Source organism: Chenopodium album, chromosome 18 (assembly GCF_948465745.1).
Source record: "Chenopodium album chromosome 18, dcCheAlbu1.1, whole genome shotgun sequence".
NCBI lineage: Eukaryota > Viridiplantae > Streptophyta > Magnoliopsida > Caryophyllales > Amaranthaceae > Chenopodium > Chenopodium album.
This window is the reverse complement of record NC_137851.1, coordinates 28,904,566-28,928,657: the sequence shown is the minus strand read 5'-3', so window position 1 is coordinate 28,928,657 and position 24,092 is coordinate 28,904,566. Positions and strand designations below refer to the sequence as shown.

The following is a 24,092-nucleotide window of genomic DNA, read 5'->3' as shown; positions in this document are numbered from 1 at the left end:
TCTCATTGGTTTTTTTTTTTTTTTTTTGCTATAAACTCCAATATAATAACTTCTAGTTCTCCATTTTTTCTAATAACTTCCACATCTCCTATTGTTTTTCTCTCTAAATACACATGTTATGTATATACCGTGCGTTACCACGGATACAATCTAGTTCATGTAATGCTTGAGCACTAACTTGCGGGCCTTGCTACAAATAACATTTTATACTCCATTAATCATGTGAAAATTGATGAATAGTTATGGTTTTGATAAATCTGGGAAATTGTTGGTGAAAAGGTGCGGTTGTTTATTTGGCTGATACATTTGTGTTGTTGGCTTATTTTGGATTGGCTTATACATTTATTCTGTTGGAGCTAATGCTAGATACATATAAGCCAACAAAGGATGTATATTAGCCATTAAAATGAACATATCAGTCAATTAATGTCTTATATCAGTCAATATTAGTGACATACAAGACATTAATAAAAACGTATCACCAACAAAAGATATTTATCAGTCAACAAAAGGAACATATTAGCCAACAAATAAAGCGTATCAGCTAACAAATGAAGCGTATCAGCCAACAAAAGTAACAGGTAAGCCAACAAAATAAACATATCAGCTAATAAAATAAAACATATAAGCCAACAATTAAAATAAACATATCAACCAACTAAAAAAAACATATAAGCCAAATAATGTCTGATATCAGCCAACAAAAAGAACTTATCAAAAATTAAAAAAAAAAATATCAGCCAACAAAAAGAATACATTAGCTAACACAAAAATCATATCAGCCAACAAATGAAACATATTAGCCAACGAGTAAAATATATCAGTAAACCCTCCTGCACCAAACAGTTCGTGCGTCCGTACGCACGCAATACCTTCTCTAAAATTGTCACGAATTGTAAAAAATAATAAAAAATAAAAATAAAAAAGGTTTCGCCACTACCTAACGGATTCTTGGATGAGATCCGTCAATGGGGCCATAACAAACATGTGTCAATATCCTATTGGTTTAAGAAAATAATTTTAAAAAATTAAAAGATAAATAAAAAAAAACCCTAACCCCGCCAGGCCCACCACCTGCCCCAGTTGCCGCCGACACCTCTTTCCCCACTACAACCCGCGAAACTAGCCCTACCACCCCTTCCTCCCCTCTCCCCCCACCACCCCCCCCCCCCCAAAAAAAAAAAAAAAAAAAATAGCCCTAACGGATTGTTTGGTGGGTAGAAAGTGGTGGCTATCACAATTATTGACCCCGAAAGACACCACCTCGCGCAATTCATGCACGCTTCTTATATCACGCCCCACAACTCAACCCACCGTTGAATAACGATGTGCTCAATGCGGTCGTGTTGTTGGGCTGGTTTTCAACCATCATTGGTGTTAGGGGAGGGGGTTCGAGCGTTGGCGATGTTAGGGGAGAGGGTTTCGGGCGGTAACGGTATTAGGGGAGGGGGTTTCGTGACGTAGTTTTGGGTTTGCGGGGCATTCTAGTGTTAGGGAAGGGGATAGGTGGTGGTTTCAACGATGTTACAGGTGGCAGGGTGGACTTCTCGACAGTGGCAGTGCCGATGGTGGGTTGTATAGCTGTCAGTGGTGGTGGCTGGGTTAGGGATTAGGGTTTTTTTCTTCGTTTTTTTTAATTCTTTTTTAATCCAATACATAATTGACACGGGTCCCATCAACGGTGTTTGGAGAGAAGCCGCTAAGTACATGGTGGTGAAATCAAATTTTGGTGTTTTTTTTTATATATATGGTGTTATAATAAAATTAAAAAAATATATAAATATAAATTTGTGGTGTTGTTATAATCCAATTTCCATCATTTTTTATTATGGTTTTATATTATTTTGCAAAATTCTCAAGGTTTTATCTTACTTAATTATGACATTTGTTTTACATAAAATATAAACTAAACATTCTACATCATTAAATTGTTCATTATAACCTTTTGATGTGGCTATTTTTTTTTTTTTTAATATACTACCTCCGTTCCAAAATGATATTTATGATTGGAATCTTTGACTTCTATAATATAATTACTGAGTCGTTTTGATGAGAGTGCTCCAAAACCCAAATGCTCAACTCTCATGCATTTAGGTTTTTTTTAAGAAAAAAATAACTATCAATCCCACTATTTTATTTTTAGTTTTTTTTTATCATTTTTTTTAAAAAAAATCAATAACTACCCATTCACTATTTCTTTTTGGTTTTTCTTTTTGTTTTTTTTTTCAAGGGACTACTACTAACATTTCACTTTGTGATTTTTTTTTTTTTTGGTACGTTGTATAACATATGACATGCATTAGCACGAGTATACAGTTCTTTTATCAACAATTCACTATAGCACTAAAAATCCCCAACATTTCACTTTTTTTTTAAACACTACGTACTAACATTTCACTTTATTTTACGAGTATTTTTTTTTTTTTTGGTACATAGTATAATATATGTCATGCATTAGCACGAGTATACAGTTCCTTTATCGACAATTCACTATAGTACTCTAAATCCCCAACCCTTCAATTATATGCATTTTTTTAGGGACTACCCTCCAAACATTTTCACTTCTTTAATCATCAAAAACAAAAAAAAAAAATGTACAACACGTTTTTGTGCAACTGGCCTCAGCGAATAACTACTTGCAACTGAACAAAGTATGTAACTCCTAGAGCAAGACACTAACCATATGACACTAACCGGGTAACATGAGTAACCCCTATAACACTGAACGGGTAACCTCTATAAATTTGAAAATGTAAACCCCATAATAGCACTGTGTGGCCACCGACATAAAATAGTAAGATCCTGTTTTTTGAGCTTCTAAGCAAAGCATAGAATATCATATTTCAGCATAGCACAACAGGTGTCAGCACATTATTAATACGATTATTAATACTCAGTACAACAGAGCTAATTAGGGTTCAACAAAACTGACCATTACAGCTCAAGTTTAAATTACATCATCAAAATCAACTTTCCATATTTTAAATATATTTTTTCTTATATATCCCGTGCATTTTGCACGGGTACACTCTAGTTTAAAAAATAAGAGAGAATCTTCTAAATTTCTCTCAATTTATAAGAACAAATATAGTCATGTGGGATCTAGTTTGATTCGTCTTGGTGAATACATTATTAATATCTAACATTTACTCCCCCCGTTTTTAAATACTTGCTCTATTTTTTCGTGTGCGGAGTTTTAGGAGAAATTGGAGTATGTAATAAAATATGGAGGTTAGTAGAAGGTAAATGGGAGGAGAAAGAATCTAAAGGTATTAAAATATAATTTTATTGGGTCCCACTAGATGAGAGAAATGAATCAAATATTGTAAAAACTTTTCAAATAAGGAAATGGAACAATCATTTAAAAACGGCTGAAAATGAAAAGTGGAGCAAGTATTTAAAAAGTGAAGGAATATAATTTTGGCTAGTGTGAGATTATAGATATTTGCGGTCAAAGATAAGTAAAAACTTGCATCGATTTACGTAAACAAGAACATCATTCTGAAATGGAGGGAGTACTTCATACTTCGTACTTTTTAATAGTTGGTGAATGAATTTCATTGTTTATACCAATTTTATGACAATTTTATTGTCATTATAATTATTTGGAAAATTTGTCAAAAATAAGTCAATCATTGTGCGGTTAGCTTAAAATAAGTCAACTTTATGATTAACTGAAAATAAGTCGATCTTTATAGCATATTTTCCGAAAATGAGTCATGACTTATTAGCCTTGGAGGTAAGTGGTTGCTTAGGTTAAGTACGCCACGTGTTCTAATGTTATTGGTTCATACATTTTAAAAATTTTAATCAAAATTAGTTGTCTAATTAACTTTTTTATAATAATTTTTTTTTAAAAAATAAATACCCTTCCCCTCACAGTAGAACAATCTGTCAACCCCCACCCCCTGTCAGCCGCCGCTAATAGCCCCTCACCAGTCGCCGCCGATAATAGGCCTTCACCAGCCGCCGCCGATCACCCCTTACCCACCATCGACCCCTCTCTCTCTCTCTCTCTCTCTCTCTATTTCTCCCCTCCCACCACCGCGTCTATTCCTCGCCCATCTCTTTTTTTTTTAAGCTTTTCAGGTTAGGTTTATTTGGGATGTGGGCTGGGTTTTCGTTGGTCTTCATTGGTCAGGAGTGGGTTTCGGTGGTCAGGCAGTGGGTTTCGTTGGTCAGGCAATGGTTTTGGGTGATATTTAGGAGGTTATGGTGGGGATTCGAGGTGGATTTGGTGGTATTTCAGGTGGGTTTCGTCCAGCAAAGGACGGCGTTAAGAGAGGAGGCAAAGAGAGGGGTCGCCCGGCATTGAAATGGCTCAGGGGTGAGGGATTGGAGGGATGACGGTGGGAGGGGAGAGAAAGAAAGGGAATGTGGCGCGCCGGTGGGGAAGGTGCGTGCGGTACCGGCCTGGTGGGGCTTGGGGTGGGGGAAATGCGTGTGGTGGCAGGTGTAATACCTCGTATTTTTGAAACGTATTTCTAATTATTTAATTAATTACTATTCTCTTAAAAAAGGTATTTTAGTAATTTATTTTACTATTTGGATTTTGGAGCCAAAATGATAATTGAATTTGGCGCCAAAAGTATTTTAAAAACTCAATTAAAATTTTTAGATTTTGCATAAGATTTATTATCCATTTATTTTATTTTAAAAACTGGATTATTTATATATATTTCGGATATTTTAACTAAACAAAATTATATTTTCTTATTTAATTTAAAAGGGCCGAATTTCCCTAATTAATTAGCTAAGATATTCGGATTTTCTAAGTAGAAATTCTGATTTTTCTTAGTTAAATTAATTAGTGAATAATTGGTATTTTCCTAATTAATTATTTTATACAAAATATATTATTTATACAATTATTTTTAAGCCTAAAATCTAGCAAAATAATTTCCTAAACACTACTAATATGGTCCGAAAATTTGGAGCTATGAAAGCTCAAAAATTTTCGGCCACTTTGGTTGGATTTTGGGTGATTTATTTTGTTAAATTGTATTTTTAATTATCTCCTTAAAATCTCTTATTTTCCTTAATTTTATTTTTCAATCTCACAAAGATTTGATCATCTTATTTTCCTACCTTATTTCATCTTTGATTATTCCCCAAGTAATCTCTTTTGCCATTTTATTTTCATGACAAACACACTTTCCTAAATTCTATTATTCTTAATCACCTTAATATTTAACTTTCCATATTTCTTTCATTCTCTTCTCTAAATAATTCCTTAATTCTTTTTACCATAATTCTTCCTACATTCTCCTATCATAATTCCCTCATTCATGAGCCTATAAATACCCCTTCATACCTCTCATATTCTTCACACCAAAAACCTAATTCTCTTCTTCTTCTTTTTCCTAAACCTTTTCATACTTTTCTTCTCCTCTTTTTACACAAATCATCCCGTTTATCTTTGAAGCCAGTTTTCAGGCACTTCTGGTCAGTTTTTGGGATTGACGTTTCACAGAAGATTGTTCCTCTCGAAAAATCCTTGAGGTTAGGCTCAAGAATCATCCAATTCGGAGTTATATTGAAGGAGTTATGACCTCTGCAAGTTCTGCCTATTCTTTCCAACGAAAATTCAATTCTCTTTAATCCATTTTTTTTTTATCTTTTTCATGGTTAGTTTTCTAAAATACAAATACCTATTTCAAAGCTATAATTTTATATTAAAGTATTATTTTAAAAGAGTTTTATAGTCCATGCACATTAGATTTGAGTTTATGTTGTGATAACCTTATGGTTATGTTATTTGCAAGGTGTATTCGTGATTGAACTTTAAAAGTGCAAAGTGTTGATTGATATTCAGAATCAAAGTTCTTGAGGTTCTTTTTGTGTGGTTTTTCTAGCAAGGATCAAGGTACGTTTAGGTGGCTAGATACCTTTGAAAGTGATTGGTTTGAATAACATGTTTTACACGATTTGATTGGTGATTGAATTAAATTGATTTGAATTATGATTTTGAAATAAATTATGTTTGAAGATATTGATTTTAATAAAAGTATTTTGAATGATTGATTTTTAGATCATGTTTTGAATGGTTTGAATTACTTATGGTGTTTATATAAAGGAATTGATTTTAAAAGGTTTGTTGAATTAAATAAAGGTTTTTCAAGGAAGAGTTGTTGATTTTGAAAAGCTATTAATTAATATGAGATTTTATTCTCAAGTATTTATTTAAAAGGTTTTGATTTTGAAAGTATGTGGAATTAATAAAAAAGATTTTGAATTATATTGGAACTATTGGATATTAAAAGGATTTATTGAACCATTGGATTATTATTATTAATGCTTTATAAGCATGCTGGTAATCCCACTATGCGGATTTGGTTTATTGATAAGGCCTTGGACTTTGTATGACCGAGTCTTTCCTCAAGAATAGCCTTGTAATATAAGGAGATTAGCTTGGGGGGTGTGCACACTTGGGTGAGGAACTAGATTAAAAGAAATTGGTTCTTAATAAAAGAATTGGTTTTATTAACTATTATTTTGAATATTGAATCATTGGAATTGGTTTTGGAATAATGAGTTTGGAATTTATTGGATTAATTATTGAAATTGATTTTTAAAGCATGTTTGCAAATAAGTTGAGTTTACATTATCTTGCACTTATCGTACTTAGCATAATTTGCTAATCCGTATTTCTTATTTGTTTTGGTTCGCCCTATTTACCGTAATGGTAAGCAATGTTGACTATTTTCAGGTGGAGTCATGAATGAGCATATGGGAGTCCTCGCATTTGCTTCACCTAGTTTAGGAATGTTGGTCGCGTCTTTATTTTGAGTACTCATAACAATGTTACTATTTTTATAAGTATTAATAAAAGAAAGTTGAGTTTCCGCTGCAAGTTTTATTATTGAGTTAAGTATTTTGAGTAGTCTTGCGTAATCGCGGCGGTAACACTCCTAAGTCTATCTCTACGGTATAACTATACGTATTATACTAGTATTTCCGTAGAGGGAGATTTGGGGGTGTTACAGCAGGGATGAGGTTGACTGGTTTGTTATGTGAGCTGGGTTTTTTCTTACCAAAAAAAAAATTTAAATAAATTATTTATAATAAAGTAACTTGTTTGGTAGGTTGTAGGTCATTTGACCTATTAAAAGAAAATACATATTAAAAGTTAACTTATTTTCGGTTAGTCAAAAGCTTGGCTTATTTTGAGCTAATCATGCAAATGTTGGCTTATTCTTGACAAATTTTCCTAATTATTTAACAATTGTGCATTTATTGCACGGGATTTGATCTAGTGGTTGAATAATGTGTATTGAACTCATTTTATTTAGAGCATCAACACTCGTGGTATAATTTTATACCAAAAAGTACTACCTTAGGGGTACTCCCTCCGTTTTTAAATACTTGCTTTACTTTCCTTTTCCGGCCGTTTTTAAATCTTTGCTCCATTTCCTTATTTGAAAAACTTTTATAATATTTAATTAATTTTTCTCACCATGTGGACCCAACAACATAAATTCTATATTCTCTCTCCTTCAAATTTTTTTTTTGAAAACTCTCTCCTGGCCTTCAATTCTCTCCATTACTTTTGATTTTTTATAATTTTTTTATTCTTCCACCAATTCCACTACCTTCATATTTTATTACTTTTTCCAATTTCTCCTAAAACTCCGCGCATGGAGAAATAGAACAAGTATTTAAAAACGAATGGAGTATAAAACTATACCACTTGATGGTATATACCATCACATGGTAAACTTTTTGTTTTGGTCCACGTGAAACATGAACTAATTTATTGAAAACTCATCTTTTCCATTAATCTTTTATTCGTTTTTAAAATAATACTCTCTTGATTTATTGGTTGTATTCAACAATAGCTTTTCACTAACTTTTAATAAGTACTCTTTAGTGGTCTTCTTAGTAAAAAAAATTTAAATATTGTTTGACAATGTAGTGGTGAGGTTAATATTTAGTGGTTGAGATAATGTTTTATCAAAAGCTAAAATTATAAGCTTTTGAATACTAAAAGCAGCTATTGAAATTTTTAATCTATATTTGTTGGGATGTTAGAGGTAACAACTAGTTACCCATCACAACTTGTTGACAACTACTATTTTGGAGGGTTTTTATGTGTCTTGCAGGAGAGTTACGTCACCAAGACTAGATCCTCGTTCGCCTGTACCTAAACAAATGAAAGCTCTAGTTATTCTGAGTTCCGCCTCCGACGATCAAGTTAGTGCATGTCAAAGTTGAGTAAAATGCGGAAAGCAAAGTGAATCTTCTCGGATCCCGAGATCAGATGATTTCTCTATTGTAAGAGAATAGTAATTGTGGTAATAAATGAATGTGCCCCCAAATTGAGGTAAGTGTCCCTATTTATAGGGCATTGGGAATTGTGCCCTTGCATAGGTCATTCACTCCTATGTTTGGTGGGATGCGTCGTTTTACGGCACCTCTGGAATTGGGCCTGGCAGGCCGCCAATTTCTTTCAGCTTCTGCATGCATGTGTCTTGCCTTGGGCACTCCCTAGGGTGACACGTGTCACGCTCTGATTGGTCCACGTGACTTGGGTATTTCTTCCCAAATCAACTACTAATAGCTACTTGCATAACTAACAACCACCTCTACAAAAAAGGGCTTGAATATAAATTTTCAATGCTAATTTATTCGCAGTTTCCTTGATTAAATATCTTTTGTAAGAAATTTTAAAGCTTAACCTTCTCTAGTTCTCTTAAATTACGTTTGATAAAACAAATCACTATTCGGTATTCATAATATTGTCGAGGCTCTGTTTTATTTGACTCCCTTAGTTTATTTAAAAAATGTTTTTATTTTATTTTATTTTTTTAATATGTATAATTTCTGGCCATTTTATTTAATCTTTTCTTATTTTTAGAAAGTTGTGATAATATTTTAATACTTTCCTCCTAGTATAGGTCCCCTCATTTCATTTTTTAAATATTTATTCACTTTGTCTCCTCTCTACAATAACCCATTAATACCTATTCTAATTTTTTAAAAAAATTGTTCAACATAACCCACTCAAATAATAATTTAAACTATTCAACTCTTTCTTTGTGAAACACTATAAAAGTTATTAAAAGAATGGAGGGAACATGATATTATGATGGGGGCGCCCCAGTTGATCTGATCAACCAAAAAAAAGTTAATTAGTTCCTTTTGATGGCCATGCTTTGCCATAGATACACTTTTTATGTTTATTTTTTAAGAAAAGAAAAAAAAACTTAGATCTAGCATCCACACCATTACAACCCTCATCATTATCCTTGTCATCTGGCTGATCAACCATGAACCACCACCACCATCTCCGTCTTCCCGTGTTCATCTCAACCACCACCACCATCTTCGTCTTAGGCCGCCATCACCGTCACAACCCCTATGTTCCTCTCCGAAACCCATCACAACCATTATCGTTTGTGTATTCACGTCCCTCTTCTTCTTCCCTTTTTCATCTTCTTGTTCCTCCTTCCTCAACGACTCCAACGCCACTTCGTAACGGTAACAAAAAGACACCCTAGTAACAAAACGGTGTAAATTAGGGCCATATCAACCCATTAGGGAAAACATTTCCTTCACGTCGACATTTTGAACCGCCACAAGAGGTTGGTGTGCATCTTTGCGCACGTGGATGAACAAGGTGGATTGACCGATTATGGTGGAATGGAGAATGGAGGAAAAAAAGAAATGAAATTACAAAAATACCTCCTATTAAATAAGTGAAAAGACACCTATACCCCCTAATTTGCATACCATGTTTATCAGATTAATAAACCTGTATTTTCCCATTATTATAGATTGAAATTTTTAGCTACAACCCCCTGTAGGTAAAGCTCCCTACTCCCCCCATGTACTACATCATTTTGCTTTATTTTTTATTTCCTATTTTTTTTCTTTTTTTTTTCTTATTAAGTTCCTTTCTTATCCTTCAAGCCATGTATATATATGATTTATACTCTAATTTTCTGTTGTTTTTTTTTCGTTTGGTGTTTTTTTTTTTTTTTTTTTTTTTTTTTGCATTTTGCATTTTGCATTTTGCATTTTCTCTCTCTTGTTCAACATTGTTTCTCTCTCATTCAAGGATGAATCATTGATTAGAGTTGTTGATTGTGATTGATTGTGAAGTTCTGCATTCTTCAATTGCAGATTTTGAACGTGATAGTGAAGTGATTTTCCTTATGTTGTTTAAAAAAAATCCAAACGAAAAAAAACAACAGAAAATTAGAGTATAAATCATATATATACATGGCTTGAAGGATAAAAAAGGAACTTAATAAGAAAAAAAAAGAAAAAAAAAGGAAATAAAAAATAAAGCAAAATGATGTAGTACATGGGGGAGTAGGGAGCTTTACCTACAGGGGATTGTAGCTAAAAATTTTCAGTTTTGATCAATTTTGTCTCTTTTTTTGTTCGATTTGTGTTTGCTGTTATAATTTAAGTTCAATTTTGATTAATTTTGTCTCTGATTTCGATCTATGTGAGTTAGTTAATTGTGTGTTGTTTATTGATTGCTGATTTTGATTGCTATTTTACGTTAATTTGTATTACAATTTCTGTCTTATTCGATTTCTTATCTTGATTGTTATTGTACTAATCTATAATTATTTTGTAGTTTTTATTTCTTAATTGTTACTAAGTAGGTGTTTTATGTGGTTGATTATATTTTATTGCTATGAACAACAATTATTCTATTAACATGTTCTATAAATTTTGTAGATACGTTTTTGTGTTTTTATAGAGTTTTTATCATTTTGATCAATTTGATAATGCTAATGTTCATTTATACTAATGTACATGTTGTGGTATTATTATTTACATGAAATATTTTGATAATCAGTAATTTATTTTTATTGTAATTATTATAATTTGCTGTTTTTTATTTTCATAAATTTGATAAATGCTAAATGACCATTAAGATTTTTGTTGTTTATTATTTTGTATTTGTACATATATGTTACTAATTATGTTCATTTTTGTGTAGTGGGTAATAATGATGAAATTCCTTGTAAATAATTGAAGTAACTAAATCTGTGTTACTTGGTAAGGAAGAAGAAGTTTATGAAAGTTACAATGATCATTTTGAATCATATTAATTAACATCCTCCAACGGCTCCAAAAAAAGGCCAAGTTTCTTCAAGTGATTCAAGAAATATTTGTGCCAAGTTCCTTCAAGTGATTCAAGATATAATCAAGTTCCTTTAAGTGTGCTTTCAAGTTTCGGCCTCCAAGTGTTCCAAGAGATGTTCAATTCAAAGTGTTTAATTAATGTGGTAGTTAACATATTTCTTCTAAGTATGATAGGTTGTTAGCTTTTTTTGATACTAAGGTAGCGAATAGGTTGGCAAATAATAATAATTAAGAATTTGTCTTTTTCTAATAACTGATATGTAATCGAACATATTTAGTTTTAGCAATGAGCATTTGTCTTTTGGTTATGAATATTATATTGCATTTTGTTACAATTGTTATGTAATTGAACATAAAATATTCTAGTAATGAACATATGACTTCTTGTTGAAGAACATTTTCATTCCAGTAATTATATGTGTGTGTGTGTGTGTATGTGTGTGTGTGTATATATATATGTTCTTTTATACAATATAACATATACTAATGAATTAAAAAATATGAATATTAATGTAGTTGATCATTTAGAATTCCATAAATGAACAAATATTTGAAAAGATCAATATTTTTAGTAATTTGTGCTTCCATAAATCTTCTTTACTCTTCTTCTATTGCCTCTAGCTTCTGTATTTTCCAGAAATAGCATCAATTGAGCAATGTACTGTATTCTCAGCTTCCTAATTTGGTTTATCTATAATCCAAACAAATTACAATGTCAATATAATTATAGGTATGGTTTAGAATTTCCATCTCTAAATTTTAGCTTATGTTTCGATCACCTACCCCATATGAAACATCACTACAATATAAACTGTGTTTGTATATCAATATATATATGCATAAACGTTATATTGATATTACATATTTAATAAATGTTTAATTGGCAAAACAAAAATGTACATTATGTTTTATATAAATGATCATTGTATCCAAATAAAATGAGCATATAAAAACTTTTAGAACATACGTGTTCACAAATCTATATAAAAATGAACATTATCTTTATATTATGTTACATAAACTTAAAAATTTATATCAAAGTGTTAGTCAAATAAATATTTAATTTTTATATACTTACAGGAACAACCATAAACACACACACACACATATATATCAAAAGAATTTTAAGAATAGCGTCATGTCAAAATGAACATATAGTCTATTATAAATGATCATTATACCTTGCAATTGCATACATATATTTTTCAACAGGACCGATCACTTGATGTTATTATATACTTTAAAAGCTTAGGATCAACTAAATGAGATTTAGCTTGGCGCTCTTTTTGTATTTTATCCACTATTGATTGAATAAGAATATCATTGTCATCTCTATTCATACATAATTTATTTTTTTTTAAAAAATAAAATCAATTAACAATTAAACTCTATAATGTAAGTGACTAATCAAATAAACACTTTCAAATCATGTAGATTACACACTTACATGTCTCCAGAATTGTCTTCCTTACTCTCGATCTGGAAGATCATATATGCATACTGAAATGAACCAATACAAATATGTATTTAAAAATGAACATTACTTTATATATAAGTGAACATTTTGAATTTCATATATGATCAAATTATTTCAGAGGAATGAAATTTATGATTTAGGCCGCATATAAACATAACTGCATACTAAAAAGAATATTTTTGAATTTCGTAAATGAACATTATCTTTCAATTATGTTACATGAACCTAAAGAATCTATATCGAAGTGTTAGTGAAATGAACATTTTTGTATACTTAAATGAACAATCATATATATATATATATATATATATATATATATATATATATATATATATATATATATATATATATATATATATATATATATATATATATATATATCAAAAGAATTTCAAAAAAAAAAATCATGTCAAAATGAACATATAATCTATTATAAAAGATTATTATACCTTACAATTGTAGACATATCTTTTTCAACAGGGACACTTGTTATTATATCTTTTAAGAGTTGGGGATCGATTGTATTTTATTCACATTAAAAAAAAAAAATCAATTAAGAATTATATAACTCCATGACGTAAGTGACAATATGTGATTTATTTTTGAACATTTTTTAAAATAGAATTCATATTTTAAAATAGAATCATCAAAGGTTTATGATGAATGAACAATATGTGATTTATTTTTGAACATTTTTTGACATGTGAATGAACAAACATTAATATATGTGTGAATATACACATATCCAAATGAATATCTATGTATCAAATTCGAATAAGCATCTATCAATATTAGAGCTAAAATGTATGTAATATAATATTCAAATGACGCTCATGAGCATATAATTTAATATGAAGTTAAACATGTATTATTATAGTCTATGTGGATATTTTCAATATGAGAATGAACATGTACGTATTTACATTCAAATAAACACATGTTTAAATACTAGTAAACATTCATTAATATGTAAAGATCATAAACAAAATTAGGGTAATCTTCTCTCAAGAATGAACCCTAGTAGATGTAAGGTAAGAATATAAATGATCATATACTAATATCATAATGAACATCTATCAAAATGAAAATGAACATTTACCGAAAATGAACATTTGTTCAGCAACCGTCTTCTCCGACGGAACCTTTGAAGTGTTCTTCTCTGTTTCGTTTCTACAAAAATACTACCAAATATAGTAGATTTTAGTCTATTTTGCAAAAAAAATAAGTGTAATAATAGTAGATTTTGTTTTAGAATATCAAATCGCAAATTAAAATATAAAATCTAGGGTTTACACTCAAAATTCTACTAAAATGAACAAATATTCTTACTTTTATTTTTCAGAATCTGGTTGCGATTGAAGAACTTCATCTCGAATGTCAGACATTTTTAGAAGTTTTGATGCAATTTGCAGTAATTTTGAAGCAATTTGTAGTGAGTTTTTTGCGAGTTTTTGGTTTGATGAGAGAGAATTTGTCAAAATGGTTTTGAAATGATGTTTGTTTTTTTTTTTCTTTTTTGCAATTACCGTGGTTAGTAGGGAGTAAATGCAACTGTGCAGGTAACTATATGGTTAGTGGGGTGTGGGTAAGGATTTTATTGTAATTTCAGGGAGGAGGGGTAGGTAGTTATGGCTACAGGAGGTTGTAGTCATTAGGAATTAATTATAGATAGCCCATAAGGCCATAAATCTATTTCAACACCCAAAACCCAACCCAAAACAAACAACAAAAAAATTGGAGAAAAAAAAATAGCAAATCCTCTCTATCAAAAAATCCAGAGAGCTCAATCATACCCCTTTATCTTGTCCATATTTTCACAATTCACCAACACCACCATTACCGTTAGCACGTCTCTTAACCCTCACCTCGAAACCACCCTGTTAGCTACCGCCATGAGCTGAACCAGGGTGGCACCACAACCATCAACCACCCCCCAATCTCCATATTTTTTCGCAACACTATAAGAATCATGTCATTAATTAGCAGTATTAGTAGTTCCAATATTAACTTATTGGGTACTTTTATTTCTTCTTGTTCGTCGTCTTCAACCTTATCTCTTCCTTCATCTGTTTATCTTCACCAAATTCAGCAGCGTCGTTGTTGTTGCGCTTTAAAAACTGGAAGCCCTGAATCCTACGGCCCTGATTTGTTGAGGAAACCGGTTGTTTCTCCTCCATCGCACGCTGAGAATTCTGTCGAAGACGATACCGAGAATTTAGAGGGAGAAAATAGTTTTGAGAGGGTTGCGGAAAGAGAGAGTTGGGTTGATTGGGAAGACCAGATTTTAGAGGATACTGTTCCTCTTGTTGGCTTTGTTAGAATGATTCTTCATTCTGGAAAGTAAGTTTCATAATTTTCATGTTTGCAATTTGATTTTTTTTTTTCCGCCATTTCTCTGAAGTTTTTCATGTGGCAATTTTTTTTGTAATCTAATTAAGTGTATGTGTAATTGGGTATGTTTGTTTGATTAAATACTGTATTGGGTATATTTTATTTTCATGCTTACCTGTTGAATATTGGTTTTTTCATTTCATTTTTTCTTGGGTTGTTTGTTAATAATTACTGGTTATTCCGAAAAAAAGTATGCTTATTTTCTGAAATTAGTTGTATTTTTTACACCATTTGTTATATTTTTTGATAATGTACAAGTATTCGTGTAATTGGGTATGTTGGATTAATTTTGACCTTCAAAGGGAGATAGTGGATATTCATGTTTGATTCATATATGTTTTATTTTTGTTTTGTGTATTATTTGTTTTTAATTGTTTTTGCTATTTCATTTTATGGGAGTCTTGTAAAGAGTTCTAATATTTTGTTTGTTAAATCAGATACCAAAGTGGCGATAGATTGACTTCTGAGCATGAGAAAATGATTTTGGAGAGGTTGCTACCGTATCACCCTGAATGTGACAATAAAATTGGATGTGGAGTTGATTACATCACTGTAATTCTCTCTCTTCTTTATCTTCTCTATTTCAGCTTATAAAATTTTGCTCTGTATATTACATTTTCTTGTCTTCTCTGGTATTCTAAATTGTGTTCAGTATTGATTCTCTCGTACAAGCGAAATTGCCCTGAAACCTACATCCCTTTGTGAATTGCAGCTTACTGAGTCGTCTAGTCTAACCTGTTGGCTTTGAAATGAATATTATTCTACATAAAAAAAAAAAATCTATTTCAATAGTTTTGAATTTGGAATAATGGACTACATTGCCTTTTAATCATGTACTATGCTTGTGGGGTATTCGAGAGTGATATGTTGTGCATAAGTGGTCTTCAATGTTTGTTAGCACGCTCTGTTATGAACTTAGTGAAAACTATACTTAAGATTTTTTGGTTTTTGCCTTTGTTATCATGTGTTTTGATAACAATGGAGGAAGGAAGGGGAGCCGAAGTAAGAGATAGAAGGGGAAGGGTGAGAAGGAGAGGAAGAAGTGACCTTGTGTTTCCCCGTCAAATCTTTCCAACTTTGGGAGAGTTTATTTTATTTAGATGGATAAGAGATTGAAAAACCTCCATTTTCATTCTCCTCTCTCCCAGTCTGTATCATTATTCAGGAAGCACAACTATTAGTTTCACTTCTTTTTCTTTCTCTCCATTTTTCTTATCCATACACAATATTACTTTTCAGCCATGCATGTCTGTTGCTTCCTTGATGCACTATGGGATTAGATTATTTACCTCCCACAACTAGCATTAGTGGTGTAGCGATGTATGAGTCTGTCTATGAGGACTAACTTGTCTTATGCTTACCTTTATATATTTATTTATTTGTTTATTTTAATAATACCTCTATTGGATATTGAGTTGGAGCCTTTTTTTTTTTAGTACATCTTTTAAAATGATCTTGGGTAAACAAAGTAGTGTATCTCACTCATAGTGTTCTGTGTTAATTATGGGGAGGAACATTGTGCCGACTCAAACTATTTTCTAAATTATTTGTTTTAATGGTGTCAAATTATCATGTGTCATATTGTCATGATTGTTCTTATATTAGGGGAAATTAGAACAAAAATATCATGTTTCAAGGTTTGGTTAAACCGAACTTTTACCTAGAAAGTAAGCTTCTATCCCGTATTAGACTAACATACATTGCCACAAGTGCAAAGTTAGTCTTTCAGTCTTAAGAATGAAAGGTTCCAAGCTGCTTCTCTTCTAGAAGAGCTAGTTTTCTTTTTTGAGGTATCTTCTTGTATACTTGAAGCCACCCATCTTAGTTATTGTAGGAACTCCTTGTAGAGTTGTAGCTCTAAAGGTGATGAAATTAGTGAGAATATATTATGCAGTTATAACTGAAGTGAGTTATATCAGTGACCAAATACTGTGAGCCAAGCCAATAACATCCAATGAGGGTGAAGCAGATTCCATTTAGTAGGAAAAGTAATTTATTTACTTTATTTGTAATGCCCTTAATCTAGTCAGAATTTTAACCTTTTGAGGTCACAAAAGGGTCCACAACGAGGCAAACTATTTTATTAAGCTTCTTTAGAACATTAATGTTCCATGAGATGTCATCTCTCCACATAGCTCAAGCTTCCTGTGTTTTTCCTCAAAGAGGCTCATTTATTGTGCCCAATTTACAAAATTTAAGGTTAACTGTAGAGGAAATGTTTTCCAAATAGTGAAAGAGGTGATAATTGTTGCTATTTTATCTTAATTATCTCAGTCATAGATTTGCCAATTTTCATCGATGGAGAACGGAAACTTGGTAGGTAGGCTATATGCTCAGTTTGACCAAATCAGGCGGGTTTAAGGTTTTTTTTTTTTTTAGTGTGGCCGTGGCGGGGGGGGGGGGGGGGGAGGCGCATTAATGCTGTTGTGTCCCACATAAGGTTGCGGAAGTTTTGAATAGCCAAATCATATAACCCGTTATTAGTTTATTTTTGAGCTTCTCTAGAGAGCACGCTATCTAAATTCCTCATTCTTGTTGAATGATGAACTACATGTTATTTGGAAGAGCATTATTTATTTTTTTATATAACCAAATGTTTAGCCTTAGGAAAATAAATTTACGTTGTTTGATGTAAAGTGAGCATTAGTTTAGGAAAAGTCATGAACAAATTAGGCGAGCTAAACCCGTGCCGACGAATAACCAACCCGCAATGAATAGGGAGGGTATAGTAATACTATGAATAACCCAGTATCGAATACTTTATCAGCAAAAATATTCTTGTATAGTCAAAGGCAAATCCGTAAAAGAAGAAATCAGTAAATGGAAATTTACTTTTTACTCAGATTTCTGTTGATGCGAAATAAGTGGTCTTAGCCTTTACGAGATGCCCCTTGAGAATGCTTTCTTTCCTTCCAACACTTATTACGGGATCGCATCCTTCTAAGTCAAGGTCTTGATAAACAACATTTGATTGAAACTCCGATATCTCAGTGGCTTGATAGTTGTGAAAGTCAATACTGAACCCTTTCTGGCTTAGTCGATCCAGGATATGCCTTATACTATAGAGAACTTTTGCTTTTCAACGAGAGGTATGAAGTGACTCGACTGAAAGAAAGGAGAAGAATCACATTCCTTTCCTAACGTAAAGCTGTTTTCAACCCCGATCCTCTAAAAGAAGGGGGCTCACTAACCGGATAGGAAAGAAAGCCTTGCTTTCATAGCGTCACCCAAATTCTGATAAATAAAGAGAGAATTTCGTATATAAAGAGAGGAATTCTCTCTTTTCTAATCGAGTTCCACACCCGGACTCAAACCGTACCTCGAGGAGAAGGTAGCCGAAAGAGCGCTTCTCCGAGAGACATAGTTCGAAAGGGTGCATCCCATGCCTTTCTTGGTTGGCAAACCCAACCGGTGATTTCGGACAAGTCTTTCTTCTTTTTTTAATAAAAGTAGAAACGAATTAAAAAAGTACCCGGTAGTTCCGCTCCTGCATCCAAATAACTAGCAAAAGCGGGACTAGCAAAAGTGGGATTACGCAAAGGTTTATCCGAAACAGATCAGCAGTCCGTCCAACCGGTATCACATATGGCCTAACTTGGGAATCGGTGTCGTGTCAAGCAATCCATCCGGCTTTGGCCTTTACAGCCTTTTCAAATCGAATCTCTTATTCCTCTTCAATCAGGTTACTTTACTACCTCGAGGCCTCGGCGATTCCACGGCCTAGCTTGTCCTCCACCAACCCGAAGCACCGCCTTTTGGGCGGCCGTAAATTTAGCAACTGAGAGCAAATTTGGCTTGGCATTGAACACGTCGTCCATCAAAGTCGGCACTGATCCTAGAGAGGACGTCGACCGAACTCGCTTCTACTTGTCTTTTTTTTATTGGCTGATTTGCACCCGGGTACATCTGGAACTTCCCTCACCCAATCCTCACTCGACAGCGTAAGCTATGGGCTTAAATTATTTATGACAAGAGTGTTGGTTCCCTTCCCTATCCTCCATAGAATTCAATTTCACCAGAAAGTAGCCATCATCATGATAAAACACAGTAGGTTTACTTTCAAAGTTCCAATCACGAGCAATATAACGGTGCATATTTAACAATAGTAGGAAAAACACCAACCACATAAAGCACAATAGAATTCATCCATGGCATAGCAGCCGAATCCAATTCATTCTTCAATAAACTAGCATGTGGCTTACCATCTCTTAAAACAGGGGAGACAAAATGAAGAGGCCTACCTTTACCAGTAAGTTGAGCACCAGAAACAATAGAGGACCGGATCTTGGTTGTTCTTAACAGCGATGGCGGCCGCCGGGACTCCCGCAGGGAGCCAGACTAGTCGTGCCAAAGTCCTCTAAACGAAAATTCTGACTCCGCTCTTGAAGCGTGGCACTCTCTCTTGATGGGTCAACGATCAGCGAAGCGTGAGCGGGCGCGGAGAAGAAAAGGCCAAACACTTCGGCCCGTGACCCCTAGATGCCGAGGGCGTCCTTGGGGTGATCTCGTAGTTCCTCGATGGAAACGGAGTTTTGCGAATTCTCCCCGAAACTAGAAGATCATTTTAAGATCTTCGCTTATCCTTTCTTCAAAGCTTTTGAAGACTTTAGAAGTGTAATCCTCGCTGTAGTAGGTATAAATTCGACCTTTATCGATCACCACATCGGGATGAACCACCAAGACACCTGTAGCATAAGGAAAATGAACTTTGGTCACATCCTCCTCACCGGTCTCGGGATTGGGAGTGGACGCTTAACACATGCAAGTCGAACGTTGTTTTCAGGGAGCTAGGCAGAAAGAAAAGAGGCTCCTAGCTAAAGCTTATTTCCTCACTTAAAAAAAACCATGGGTCATCCCGCGACTCCCACCCACAGGGGAGCACAACCGAGTAGCGAAGCTACGACCGCGGGCGGCTGACAACACTGGAGAGAAAGCGGCGGTGAAAGTAGCCTTTCAATCCTATCCTTCCTCTAGCAAAATCTCACCTGTGGGTTTAACTCTCTAAATTCACCAGAGGAGCAACAACAGCACGGACACTTGTTCGACGACCTTGGCACCCAAAAAGTCTGTACAAACGATCTAGGCTGTTCGCGAGAATGGATTCCTCGTCAAGTAAGTTTGGAGGGTGTGGACCGAGCCGGAACTCGATCTACGGCGGAATCCCTACCGTCCAGGGGCACTCTTATCTTCCTTTCTTCGAACCTTTTGGTATGTATTGTCCCCTAACTATAGATCAGGTCCACCGGACGGGGGAGCCAAAAAACAAATGTGAGCGCCTAGCGCGAAATTTGAGTTCTCAATAAGAAGCGCTTATGTCGTAACCTGTGACGCAAGTTAGAACCCGTGATAATTGGATGAGATGTAGAAAGTCTACAAATTAATAGATTGGATCGAATTGGAAAATCGTTAGGTATAAATATGTTAGATACCTGTAACTCGATTGGTGAAATAGTATCTCTCTCCAAAAAAACATTTTTTTTTTACCGACACATAAAGAAAATATTTTGTTGTGAATGAACAAGATATTGAGGAATTGTCTGCCAAGGACTTCCACGAAATGAAAACAGGCGGCATCGTCGTATGCTCGACATTTGTTGCCCTGTGAGAAACTTGTTTCGAACGCCGGGCTGCTATATCCCGAGCAAACGCTTATCGAAATGGCCTCAGACATTTTTTCTCCGGCAGAAGGCCCTGCATGAGGCATCGAGCCGTTCAGATGAGACCCGAAGAACAGGAAGAATAAATAGCAAAGGGAATCCTCGACTTCCTAGAATCACAAGGTAGCATAGCCCGTTAAGTGAAGTAGTGCGCGAAAAGGAATGATTTGATAAAGCAGTAGCCGACTCAGGGGTAGGAAAAGGTGGGTTAGTCTAGAGTCAGACGACTCGTGAAGAGAGAAAGCCTCATTTCGAAGAAAAGGTGCGGGAGGAAAAGGAAACAACAGAGGGATCCGAATCGGACCTAAATGGAAATGACATGAAAAGTCCTTTTCAAAACCTAGCTGTTGTGGGTCGCGCCTTGCCTTACCGCAGAATGAAATGAGTGGAGATCTTCCTTCCTCCTTGCTAATTACCAAGAACTTCGTTGCCACTAGTGGCGAAGAAAAATTCTACCATCTTACCCAAAAACGACTCGGAGCCCAAAGAAAGTTCAGTCTACAAGAAGCAAAGCTTTAGCCATGCCATTGGACCATATCCATCTATCCTACCTAAACAGTCCACCTTTTCTTGTTCGTTCTTCGAATGACGCTAGTGGAGACTAATTCCTTCCGGCTAATGAAGATACTACTTCAATCTGCCCATTCATTCCCAGTGGATCCTTCTTCTCCCAGCTAATTAAATGAATTCCTTGCCAATCCCAGGGTCAGCAAGACACATTCATAAGTAGCTTGGTCCATCTTTATTCTATTTCATATATGTCTGAGGATCCGCATAGCCCTCGATTTATGCGCCACTATTTTACTAGAGGCCCTGGCGATTCCACAGCCTAGCCTGTCCTCCACCAACCCGAAGCACCGCCTAAGCCAATGCTTTGGAGTTTAATACGATTTAGTTTTGAATTCATATCACCTAGTCACTAGCAACAATTTGTGCTTTTGATGGGGGGCTGTGTCATATGACTTATGAGAATGAAGTAAGGTGTAGTAGATGGAAAACTTTAGTTAGTTACTTTGTCTATTGCAAAGTGCTTATAAGGTGTCCAATGTAGAGCAGGCATTTACTGCTATTGGCTTCTTAACCAAAGACCTTATAAATACATTTTGTTGATGTATTAGTGTTATGCATATTAGGCCTGCCAAATAAGAATGGCATTGTTACTACTGTCTTCTTAACCACATGCTTTTATTGGCCCTTGATAGCTTATATTAGAGTTTGTGAACTAAAAATTAGTCCTACCAATGGGTTTAAAATATCGAATTGACCAATGTATAAACTGAAAAACACTATTTTAAATCCTATTTGTGTTGCTTAGGCTGTCATATCTTTTTTATTGGCTAGGCTGTCATGTTTTACTATTAGGGAGTAATTTCTAGGTCTTATTTTCGTGGTTTTGCATTGTATTATTGAGATTGAAGCGCAACCTTTTTTTAATGTAATTTTTTATAATTTTTATTTTATGAATTTTATAGAACTGGATTTTCAGTAATTGACATCTCAAAATCAATGTATTTGTTAACATTATATATGGAGGCTATTTTATAAAATATGTGTGTTCCTGCAGAGTGCACATCACCTAACCTTTCAGAGGCTTGTTAGTAATATGGTTATGTAATTGATGGTTTTCTAATTGCTCCATTCATGAAATTAAAATTTCAAAGAGGATAAAATGAGTGTGGATAGGCTAAAAAACATAATAGATTGAAACGTTAACTTATCTATTTGAACTGATGTAATTTATCTTAGGGTTCTTCATACTGTGGATTAGGCCTATTGTATCTAGGGAAAATGACTGTTCTATGACATTGATATTTTATTTAAGAGGATGGGTTGGAATTCTCATCTTGTGGCAAGGTGTTACATATGGAAAAACCTTTCAGTTCTCTATTATATCAAGTGTATTTGAGGGAAGTCCATACAAGCCATGGCAAAAATATAGTGAAGAAACAATAATTCCTATGGCAGGAAATATTGTTAGTTTGTTACCATAGAACATTTTTTACAGTAATATATAGATATTGTATTAAGTCATTTTTGGTTTTTCCACAAGCTTCTCTATGATAATCATTGAAGCACCGGGAACTTTCTTCTTTAATAGATAATACTCGAGTTCATTCCTTGTAAAGCACAAGGATATCTTGCTATACTACTGTAATCTCTTTTGGCTCAACCTTAAAGTTTGTAGAGAAGCATATATGGAGATGTGTACTTTATTTGTGTTTAGTCCATGTGTTAAGAGATTGTGGCAATCCTATGATTTATATGCCGCTTTTTGTAGTTGAGATGTAGGCACAGGATGGATCTCACTGTCAAATGTCTAAGTTACCTTGACGATGGGCTGTAGAACCACCTTGTATAATATAGCATCTTTTCCTTGTTTTTATTTTGCAATGGTACGTGTAAAAATTGCAAATTGTTGAAGCCTCAACTTCTGTTTGAGTGTCATCCTTTCAGATCAGTGTAATAGTTGTTCGGTGAATGGTGTTAAACTGAAAAGGATAGAAATGCCCATGAATTGGCTGTATGGCCGGGCAGGAACATTATCTGAACTTGCAAAAGTAGTGGAAGATTTCAACTATATATATATGTTTAGGCTATTTCTTGATTGAGCTCAAGATTGTAGGCCATGTCTCTTAGTTCTTTTTGGACTAGATTCCTTATATGTTGCTTGATCAAGAGTCCATTCAACCTTTTAATCAAATGAAAAGTAGGTGTTGATTTTTAGGCTAATGTTCCATTTAGAGTTGTACTTGAGCAAAATACAATGGTTGCTGATGAAAAATTTAATTGGTGGCTAGGTTGGATACCATCCTCAGTTTCAAGACTCCCGGTGTATGTTCATAGTTCGCAAAGATGGTGAGTTTATTGACTTCTCGTACTGGAAGTGCATTAAGGGCTTCATCAGGAAAAATTATCCACTGTATGCAGAAAGTTTTATCCTGAAGCATTTTCGACGGCGTAGACGATATGAGTGAAGCTGGTAATGAAACCCGGAATCGTCCAATTACATGAGTTTGTCACTTTCATTGTATTGTTAATATATTTGTATTAAGACTGAAATTATGGTAAGTAAAGATTTTTGAAGTGTAATACATATTGTAAAATTTGAAACACACCGTGGGATGTGGAATTCTGGAGCTATAGGCTGAAAGATGCATTACACATTTTGTTCTAGGCCTCAATACAAGTATCTAGTTTTCCAATTTTTGTTGGAGCTCAATACAAGTATCTAGTTTTCCAATTTTTGAAGTGTAATACATATTGTAAAATTTGAACCACACCGTGGGATGTGGAATTCTGGAGCTATAGGCTGAAAGATGCATTACACATTGCATTTTGTTCTAGGCCTCAATACAAGTATCTAGTTTTCCAATTTTTGTTGGAGCTCTTTTAGGAGCGGCATGTTTTTTTTAATGTATTATTGTGATACATATGTTACTAAGTAACCGATTTTTTGATAG

The 24,092-nt window shown here is 33.9% G+C and overlaps 1 protein-coding gene across 1 annotated transcript; it reads left to right on the top strand.

Moving 5' to 3' along the window:
• The first annotated feature begins 14,294 nt into the window (after positions 1 to 14,294).
• LOC145590751 (protein DCL, chloroplastic-like) lies at positions 14,295 to 23,805 on the top strand. The gene is made up of 3 exons (XM_081647152.1): positions 14,295 to 14,923; positions 15,412 to 15,526; positions 23,430 to 23,805. The coding sequence occupies exons 1-3, from the start codon at positions 14,553 to 14,555 to the stop codon at positions 23,604 to 23,606; spliced, it is 663 nt and encodes a 220-aa protein (XP_081503278.1). The 5' UTR covers positions 14,295 to 14,552; the 3' UTR covers positions 23,607 to 23,805.
• Positions 23,806 to 24,092: the final 287 nt, after the last annotated feature.

Excerpts from the sequence above, each read along its gene's own strand:
- LOC145590751 (XM_081647152.1), top strand. The coding sequence starts at position 14,553 with ATGTCATTAATTAGCAGTATTAGTAGTTCCAATATTAACTTATTGGGT. Across the intron at positions 14,924-15,411 it reads ATGATTCTTCATTCTGGAAA|ATACCAAAGTGGCGATAGAT; the intron begins GTAAGTTTCATA and ends TTGTTAAATCAG. Across the intron at positions 15,527-23,429 it reads GTGGAGTTGATTACATCACT|GTTGGATACCATCCTCAGTT; the intron begins GTAATTCTCTCT and ends ATTGGTGGCTAG.